The sequence below is a fragment of the Oncorhynchus clarkii genome, chromosome 2 (genome assembly GCF_045791955.1).
Source record: "Oncorhynchus clarkii lewisi isolate Uvic-CL-2024 chromosome 2, UVic_Ocla_1.0, whole genome shotgun sequence".
NCBI lineage: Eukaryota > Metazoa > Chordata > Actinopteri > Salmoniformes > Salmonidae > Oncorhynchus > Oncorhynchus clarkii.
Window position 1 is genome coordinate 14,378,698 of NC_092148.1, and position 9,931 is coordinate 14,388,628.

The 9,931-nt window shown below is 41.8% G+C and overlaps 1 protein-coding gene across 1 annotated transcript in view; it reads left to right on the plus strand.

Annotated features, from left to right (window-relative positions):
- The first annotated feature begins 5,715 nt into the window (after positions 1-5,715).
- Positions 5,716-9,931, plus strand: part of LOC139379732 (POU domain, class 2, transcription factor 2-like) — a 131,434-nt gene continuing 127,218 nt past the window's right edge. The window contains exon 1 of the mRNA XM_071122497.1: positions 5,716-5,815. Coding sequence (XP_070978598.1) covers positions 5,716-5,815 — 100 coding nt within the window. The remainder of the gene's footprint in view (positions 5,816-9,931) is intronic.

A 9,931-nucleotide genomic window follows, 5' to 3' on the forward strand; every position in this document is an offset into this window, starting at 1 on the left:
GAGAGTATTGTTCATTGTAATGTGGTCTTGTTACCACTCTGACGGCGACAGTAACACAACTGTTGCCTGATATTGATTTGGGGACATGGGTGTTATTGATGAGTGAGAATTGAATTCAACCAGCTCATTTGTCAATGTGACGTCCCCATTTAACAATAACCATGACATGGCATGCACATGGACAGTAGACACAGACAAATACATAGTCAAGCACACACATCATGCACACATGCAGTACACATTCACACACAGCTCGTACATAGTTACACACTTCTTTTGGAAGGCTCATGGGTTCTAACCACCCAGCTTCCTGATGGAATATTTCAAGAAGGATATACCATTATGCCATTTTTAGGAACATTCTGCATTCTATGTATGTCTTTGGTGATTGATAGAATTTGTTGTCAATTTTGTTGGATGTTATTTGTTTTTCCTGAATGCATAGATTAAACTTTGATTTATTGTTTAAAAATATCGAATTTATTTTTTGGAAATCAAAATCCTGATTATAAATAGCAATATATCGTTCTACAGAGAAAATGGCAGATGAACTAACCGTTAATCAGAACATGTTATCACACACAATAAAGTATGCAACATTTATTAAGAAACAACAACCTTGTAATCAGCCTGGGAATTTGATTTCTATCCATTAATGCCTATTTAAAATGTAAGATTTTTTCACAAATTAAGCAATCAAATCTATGTATTTGTAATAACATTGTCATACAATTGTAATGAAATAAAAATATATCTGAGATCCCATTTTTACCACAATGGGGCCAATAATCTGGTAATCCCCAATATTGAAATTGGCTTCAGATGGTGAAACGTGTAACAGGAATACGCCCAATAAATGTACAGACAGGTTTGGAATAACCCCAAGGAAGTGTGCTAATACTATTGTTTTATATAGATTGTACAATCATCTAAAATGAATCATACCTCAAAATATGCAACATATCATGTTAGGAGAAAATATGCCAATTTCATGTCATTTTCTTCCGGCTATGAGTGTAATGCTTTCTTTATTAATGGTCAAACAAACGTAAATTAAAACAATTGTGTTGATTATCAAGCATCCATATAGCCATTACTATACAGTACCATGCAATAACATAACAGTACAGAATAATAACAGTAACAATGACTCCATTCCATCTCCATCTCAGAGGTAGCCTGGTGGGTAGGAGTGTTGGGCCTGTAACCGAAAGGTTGCTGGATCGAATCCCCGAGCTGACAAGGTAAACATCTGTTGTTATGCTGATGATGTGGATGACAATTAAGGCAGCCCCCTGCTGCACCTCTCTGATTCAGAGGAGTTGGGTTAAATGAGGAAGACACGTTTCAGTTGAATGCATTAAGTTGTACAACTAACTAGATGTTCCCCTTTCCTTCTTCATTAAAAAAAGGGGATGAGAAGAGCCTCTCTATTTTCTCTGTTTGACGAAGTACCAGTCCCATCAGTGGACAACCTGTCCCAGGCCGTCCGGGCCCCTGGTGAGAATGGTCCAGAGCAGCAGGGGTTATTGGATGGTGAGGCCTCCCAGGGGTTTTCTCTCTGGGCTCCAGGGGTCCATGGAGGCCACTGGGGAGGGGAAGTCTGGAGCAGCCTCCCTGCAAGCTCCCTGCCTGGGCATTATCACATAGAGAGAGAGGGGAGGCACAAAGACTTACAGAGAGAGGAGCTTTGTATTTGGACCAGGTGTATAGTATGGTTGGGTATAGCCCTGAGGCTCGACTACTGTTTGCCATGGCAAGAACAACACACAGTATAGTTGTTATATGTATTGCAAAGTATGAAATAAGTGTCTGTTTGTCTGTCTGGCTGGCGACTTGCGTTTATATAATTTGTCTTGCAAAAGTTTGTTTGCAGGTAATTACTGAAAAAGCAAGTGCCCAAATGTAATCCTATGTTTAAAAAATGAGATAAATGTTTTAGTAAGGTGAATATGGGAGTGGGTATTTGGGGTACAGCTTTGGGTAGGACACATAGTTTATTTGGTTGAATTTCAGCTCCACATATGACAGATGACATCCGATGACATTTGCAGATAAAGGAAAGAGAAGAGTTGGACGGAGTAGTGAGAGGAGGAGGATGGGGGATGCTGGAGGTGTTAGGGCCCCCCTCATCCTCCCATCCCCTCCAACACCATCTTATTTTCCCCTCCTTCAATCTCACACACCCTACCTCTGTCCCTCTCTCCCACAGACGCCACAACCACACTACATTCTACAAGAAATAATTGCTTTTGTCTGGAAGGAGTATGGGGAGGAGGAAGGAGCGGGGCGCGCGCGGCTACCTCTGTTCGAAAAGGGGGTGCGTGAAGGACAACTAGTCGCTTCTCTCCTTCCCCTCCTCAACCACATCCCTCCGTCCTCTCGTTGGACTTGCGGATGTCATCTGTCATACGTGGAGCGGAGGGAGAGGGACAATAAACCGTGTTGTATTGTGGTGTATTCGGAGGTAGAGATGAAGGCTGGAAATAGGACACATTTCTCATAATTAGAAACTAGCACATATCCCTGGCCTGCAGTGAAACCAAAACGGGGAAGGAATAATAATAATCATCATAATAATACAAATAATACTTGTACTAATATTAATATTAATAATAAATATATTGTATGACTATATCGATAGGCCTGTGTTTTTTATTAATCAGTCATAACGTTTAACATTTCATATTTAACTGGTAGCAAAAGGCCTATAGACTGTGAAGTGTGTGGGGGGCGGAGGTCTTACTCAATGCTATTGATTTGCCTGTATTGATTTAGATGTTTGTATAGATCTTTCTGTTTAAAAATCTATATCGACAATAATCTAGTGTATAGCGTGGTAATTGACAGTGTGTTATATATCGGTTTGGTACCAGGGAGGTGAGGCGATGAAGTCGAGAAAGAGGGCGCGCGCTACGTGCACGGCAATACTCCAAGATGTTGCCTGCATGCGGGAGGTGAGATGTTGGTTGTGCTCTTCCGCGTGCAGCCGGTAGCTATACGGCCTCTGCTGGCTTTACCGGAGTGGGATTTTGCTCATGGTCAAAGCCTTACCTGTAGCAGATGACGTTTCTCCACATAGAATAGTCGTATATTCTGAGTTACATGAATGGTGTTGATTAAGTTAGATCATGACACGTCAGTAATTTTGAAGTTGAATAAATTGTATTAGCCGAATGGAAGCATTTTAAGAAGGACCTGTACGTCATGGTCATGGATGCAGGGAGGAATTTAAACAGCCATGCTTTGTTATAAATGCTTATAGCTTATAGCTATTTATAATGCGTTAGACAACGAAGGTGGTTCCTAACAAGTGTTCAACTGTCTGAATGTTTAAGGCTGAAGGATGACTTAATGCAAAGATTCCCTCACGCAATTTCATGAGAGAGATACAACAAATTCAAACATAATTTGATTAAAATATAAATATTTATCATAAGTTGTATCTTTCTGAACAAAATGCATTTCAATAGTTAACAATTGCAGTGATGGGAAAAAATGTAGGCTATCAACTTTTGTCGTATTATACACTGAACACAAATATAAAGCAACATGTAAAGTGTTGGTCCCGTGTTTCATGAGCTGAAGTAAGAGATCCCACAAATGTTCCATACGCACAAAATGCTTATTTCTCTCAAATGTTGTACATACATTTATTTACATCCCTGTACGTGAGCATTTATCCTTTGCCAAGATAATCTGTCTAACAGACAGATGTGGCATATCAAGAAGCTGATTAAACGGCATCATCATTACACAGGTGCACCTTGTGCTGGGGACAATAAAAGTCCACTCTAAAATGTGCAGTTTTATCACACAACACAATGCCACAGTCTCAAGTTTTGAGCGAGCGTGCAATTGGCATGCTGACTACACAGAGAATTGAATGTTCTACCGGTCTCACAACTGCAGACCATGTGTTTGGTGTCATGTGGGCAAGCGGTTTGCTGATGTCAACGTTGTGAACAGAGTCCGCCATGGTGGTGGTAGGGTTATGGTATGGGCAGGCATAAACTACTGACAACGAACACAATTGTATTTTATCGATGGCAATTTGAATTCACAGAAATACCTTGAGGAGATCCTGAGGCCCATTTTTTTTTTTAAGGTATCAGTCATGTTAAATCCATAGATTAGGGCCTAATTCATTCATTTCAATTGATTGATTTCCTTATATGAACTGCAACTCAGTAAATCTTTGAAATTGTTGCATGTTGCGTTTATATTTTTGTTCAGTATAGTAACATACTGTATGTGCCTATTGGTTGACTTCTCCAGTTATCTGTGATCTCAGTCTCCCAGACAAGCAGTAATGTAATGATCACCATTCGCATCATTATAGCATGGTGTTATTAAGAGGAGAAAAGACAGAAATCAATACAGGATACCTTTAGCAGCGGTGGTGAAAACGAGGGAGAGGCGGTTGGGAGGATGGAGCGAGGGAGCAGAGAGAGAGAGCATGAGGGAGGAGGGGTGGGGGGGTGGTAATGTGTGAGTAGCGGGTGCTCTCTCGCTTCAATGTTGCAGCCAGCGTAGTGGCAGCTCGCTAGAATACTGGAGGGAGCCGGGTCGAGTGAGCTATTGGGGTTCCCAAATATCTGGGACAAACAGGCAGACAGAAAGACACACAGGCGGATGGACGGAAAGATAGGCAAGTGCTCCGACAAGAACCAGAAACGTAACGGATATTCAGCTTTCTTTTTATGTTGTTTCCGTTCTTTATTTGTTTGTTTGGCTTTATTTATTTATTTATTTATCGATTGATTGCGTTTTAATTACTGCCTTGTGACAGGGAGTGAGGGAGGAGGAGCGTAGGCCAAGCGGGCACATTGTGTAGCATTTCCAAATGTTTATTTATTTCAGTTGATTATCTTAATGCGGCTATTTTACATGCATTTTAAACACGAATCGCTGCTTTGTAGCCTGCGTATTGGTGAATTTGTGTGTATATAGCCTACATGCGAGGGACAGTGAGAGAGTGCAATCAGCGATACACCAAATAAAGTAGATTAACCAAAAATAACAAATCCAAATATATCACAATAATTGTTGGCCTTTACGCACTTCAGCGTCTGTTATTCTTGTAATATTATCTATTTTATTTACCAGCGCAAACCAAAGCTAACCACGGTGAGTGACGCTAAGAGACTAGCGACTGTTACGGTGTTTGTTCTCACGCCTGTCAATAGGAAAACAGTTGGCTAACATTGAGACTATGCTAATATAAACGCATACAGGAGAAATATAACGATTAGGCTACTGTATGCTACACACTTACAGTTTGCCACGGCATACGAGAGAGGCAGGAGCAAAATCAGGCTTATAATACAAGTATTATTACTATATTAGTCCTGATAGTGTTCTTCTGATATAGTAGTGGGAGTTCAGTTGTGGTTCTATCCGTCTGTGTGTTGGGTCTGGGCTGTTTCATTAGCCTGATTGCTGCACACTCAAGGGAGCACCATATGTTCTATACACATTTACACCCAAAATCTTGCCGAAGAGAAACTGACATCCAAAAATGTAAATAGAGCTATCCAGCATAGCTTACATGTGTACGCGCCATCAACTGGTAAGCTAAACAACGAATGTTCTACGTTTTCGATACCAAATACATTTCAAACGGACGAAGATACACAGAAGAGGAAACATCTTGTCACAATATTACTGAAAAATTATATTATATGAAACAAAACCAGAAGACGGAGGAAGATCATGTTTGTTCCCTTGCCGGTGCCGTTCATGTTTCAGAGAACTGCCCCTGACCTCAACGCCTGGCGTCTCAAGTCCCCGTTGGCTCTACGTTCCGACTCCGGTAAGACATTTTCTGTTATTCTTGCCATGTCGGTGAGGCTCAGTCATGCATTCCCGCCCCACCTTAACGACTCCCATGTAGCGCGCTTTTCGGTGCCGATTATCCACTCGGAACTGGAAAGTGTTCTGGGCACACACACGCACACACGCTTCAACACAGACTGTGTTGAAGGCTGGAATACACTCCTCTTCTCTCTTGTTTTAAATGTGTAAATAAACAGACATAAAAGTCCATAGTTAGATTGCAAATAATTGCGCGTAAACGTATTTTTCTCCATTCCCTTGAAAGAGCACGTGCGCGTAATGCGCGACGGGTCCATCTTGTGTTTATTTACGTTCCTTTTCTCCTGGTGATGTATCCCTCTTCCCCGTGTGTTTTCTGTCCTTTCTCTCCATCCTTCCCCTCTCCTCCGCTCCGTACGCCTGTGCATCAGCCTCCGTCTCTCCCGAACTACCCTCTCTGCAGGCAGGGAATATTCATGCCAACTTATCGATCCTGTGGAGATCGATTCCTGGGCTGGTGGAAGCAGGGAGAGGAGAGAAAGAGGCAAATATACGGTGAAAGGAGAAGGACGGCGAACGAGGAGACGGGAGAATAATGTCTTCATTTCGTTTTATTTCACTCATTTTCGACAGTGTGTGTGCATATCTGTGTTGTGATTCAGACATTGGACTGGCATTCGTCGAATTAGGCCTCTTCTGTCTCAATTCGAGACAATGGTTATGTGTGTGTGGATTAACGCCTTTATTTCAGTAGCCTAAACATGACAGACATTGATATCTCAGGACCACGTTTGTCTGTCCAGATGCTTGTATGCGTGTGGTGTCAGTATGGCTGGTCGCTAAACCCGGCAGGGGAAGGCGGGACCATTGAGGCTGGACTGGGGAGGTCGGCTATGGCGCCGTCTGCGTTTCATCTGCGCTGAAGCGGAATAAAAGGACGCATGGTGGGAGCAGCTTCCGTGTGTCGCTGCCACTGTGTCACTGTGGCTTCGTCTAGCTCTGGAATTAGGCAGCGGTTTACAGCTTTTCTCTTCATCCTCAGTAGGGAGTGGAAGTATGCGTAATGCCCCTGATCTCGGTGTGTATGTGTGTAGATGCAGTAGGGTTGGGAGGGGGTTGGTGGAAAATACTATATGAATGCACTGAGCGTTTATCTTCCACCCTTATTAAAACACTTCAGAATGCATGCACACAATACCTATCACGGTTTAACAGTGCATAAACACAGCTCGGCGTGCACCTTGGACGGTGTCTGCGTTCTTAAAGAGACAGGCACACATTTATCTGTGTTAGACTATATTTTTCTCTCTTTTTCCAATGTGTAATTTTCAGATCAGATCAAGTTCATTTGATTTCAGAAAGGCGAGTTTATCTCCACCATTTACTATCTGTCACTAGAAGGGTGTTTATACACCATGGTGTAAAGATGAGGGGATGTGAGAGAGAGAGAGAGAGAGAGAGAGAGAGAGAGAGAGAGAGAGAGCAGAGGGGAGCGTAGAGGGATGAGAGTGACCTGTTACCTAGGTGTATCTCTAGTGTTAGTACATAGAGGAGAGGGAGGGGAGGAGAGGAAGGACAGAGAAGGGAGAGGGGGAGCGGGTACTGGGAGGAGGAGTTTTCGAGCTCCGCACGTTGAAAAATGGCGAATGTCAGAGTGAGATAAAAAAAAACATGGAGAAAGAAGGAGAGAGAAGCCGGTGTAAGTGAAAGCAGATGACAGAGTGAAAAATGAGGCTGGAGAAGAAAAGCCAGTTTGAGACGGAGAGGTGAGGGTAAACTGTACCAGAGTCATTATGGCAGGAAAGGCATTAGGGTGTACAGTTTGTAGGCCTAGGAGTCAATGTGACAATAGAGATGCATGATATGTTGCTAATTCTGCACTCTCTCTCATATTTAGTTTATTCTCTATCATATAGTATTCGCTTACTGGGCCAACGCTCTTAACCACTAGGATACCTGCCACCCCTGTGTAGTACAGAGTAAAGTGGTTTGTGACACCATCACCATTAACCGCTGTATGAAACTTTAATGTGGCCCGAACAAGGACAGGCAGGCTTGCTGTAGGAGGAACGGGCTTGATATGATGGAATAGGACTGAAACTGTAGCCTTGCATTAGTTTCCTTTACACAGACACAGACACACACAAGCCCAAATCGGAAAAAAATGCTCTTTTTTTTACACGCTCGAACACGCTGGAATTATAATGCGCGCTAGTGAATGAGAGAAAACAGACCGATCAGCAGCGACAAATCTGTCAATGTTGTCATGCGCTTCAAATTATAAAGCAAGTCTATTTTTTCTAAAGCAAGTCTATTTTTTTCTAAAGCAAGTCTATTTTTTCTAAAGCAAGTCTATTTTTTCTAAAGCAAGTCTATTTTTTCTAAAGCAAGTCTATTTTTTCTAAAGCAAGTCTATTTTTTCGCGTCTATGTGAAGCAATGCAGGTAAAGTGAGCAGATAAATTGCAAGAAAATTCATGTTGCATTGTTATGTCTGGAATTGTGACATGTATATTTTAAAAGTGTCCATTTACTGTTGATATGTTTAGCTGCCAGTGCCAATAATACATATTTGAAAACAATAACTTTATTTCTACCTGTGTGGATTTAGGTCACAGGCATATAGCCTAGGCAGGCTACGGCTGGGAAACAAGAGGAACTCTGTTCAGGAGAGAATGTGGTTAAGTAGAAAGAACGAGACTAGCTAAATTCTTCATAAACTGCTAGGGTGTATTAGTTACTATTTTCATTGTCATGAGCCAACATAAAAAACAAAATACAATTTTATTGGTCACATACACATGGTTAGCAGATGTTAATGTAAGTGTAGCTAAATGCTCCTGCTTCTAGTTCCAACAGTGCAGTAATATCTAACAAGTAATCTAACAAATTCACAACAACTACCTTATACACACACACAAAGTATAGGGATGAATAAGAATATGTACATTTAAATATATGGATGAGCGATGGCCGTGTGGCATACAGTAATATATAGTTGAAGTCAGAAGTTTACATACACTTAGGTTGGAGTCATTAAAACTCGTTTTTCAACCACTCCACAAATTTCTTGTTAACAAACTCATTTTCCAGCAATTGTTTACAGACAGATTATTTCACTTTTAATTCACTGTATCTCAATTCCAGTGGGTCAGAAGTTTACATACACTAAGTTGACTGTGCCTTTAAACAGCTTGGAAAATTCCAGAAAATGATGTAATGGCTTTAGAAGCTTCTGATGGGCTAATTTACATAATTTGAGTCAATTGGAGGTGTACCTGTGGATGTATTTCAAGGACTACCTTCAAACTCAGTGCCTCTTTGCTTGACATCATGGGAAAATCAAAAGAAATCAGCCAACACCTTGTAGACCTTCACAAGTCTGGTTCATCCTTGGGAGCAATTTCCAAACGCCTGAAGTTACCACGTTTATCTGTACAAACAATAGTACGCAGGTATAAACAACATGGGACCACGCAGCCGTCATACCGCTCAGGAAGGAGACGCATTCTGTCTCTTAGAGATGAACGTTCTTTGGTGCGAAAAGTGCAAATCAATCCCAGAACAGCAGCAAAGGACCTTGTGAAGATGCTGGAGGAAGCAGGTACAAAAGTATCTATATCCACAGTAAAACGAGTCCGATATCAACATAACCTGAAAGGCCGCTCAGCAAGGAAGAAGCCACTGCTCCAAAACCACCATAAAAAAGCCAGACAATGGTTTGCAACTGCACATGGAGACAAAGATCGTACTTTTTGGAGAATTGTCCTCTGGTCTGATGAAACAAAAATAGAACTGTTTGGCCATAATGACCATCGATATGTTTGGAGGAAAGCCGTAGAACACCATCCCAACTGTGAAGCACGGGGGTGGCAGCATCTTGTTGTGGGGGTGCTTCTCTGCAGGAGGGATTGGTGTACTTCACAAAATAGATGGCATTATGAGGTAGGAAAATGATGTGGATATATTGAAGCAACATCTCAAGACATCAGTCAGGAAGTTAAAGCTTGGTCGCAAATGGGTCTTCCAAATGGACAATGACCCCAAGCATACTTCCAAAGTTGGGGCAAAATGGCTTAAGGACAACAAAGTCAAGTTATTGGTGTGGCCATCAC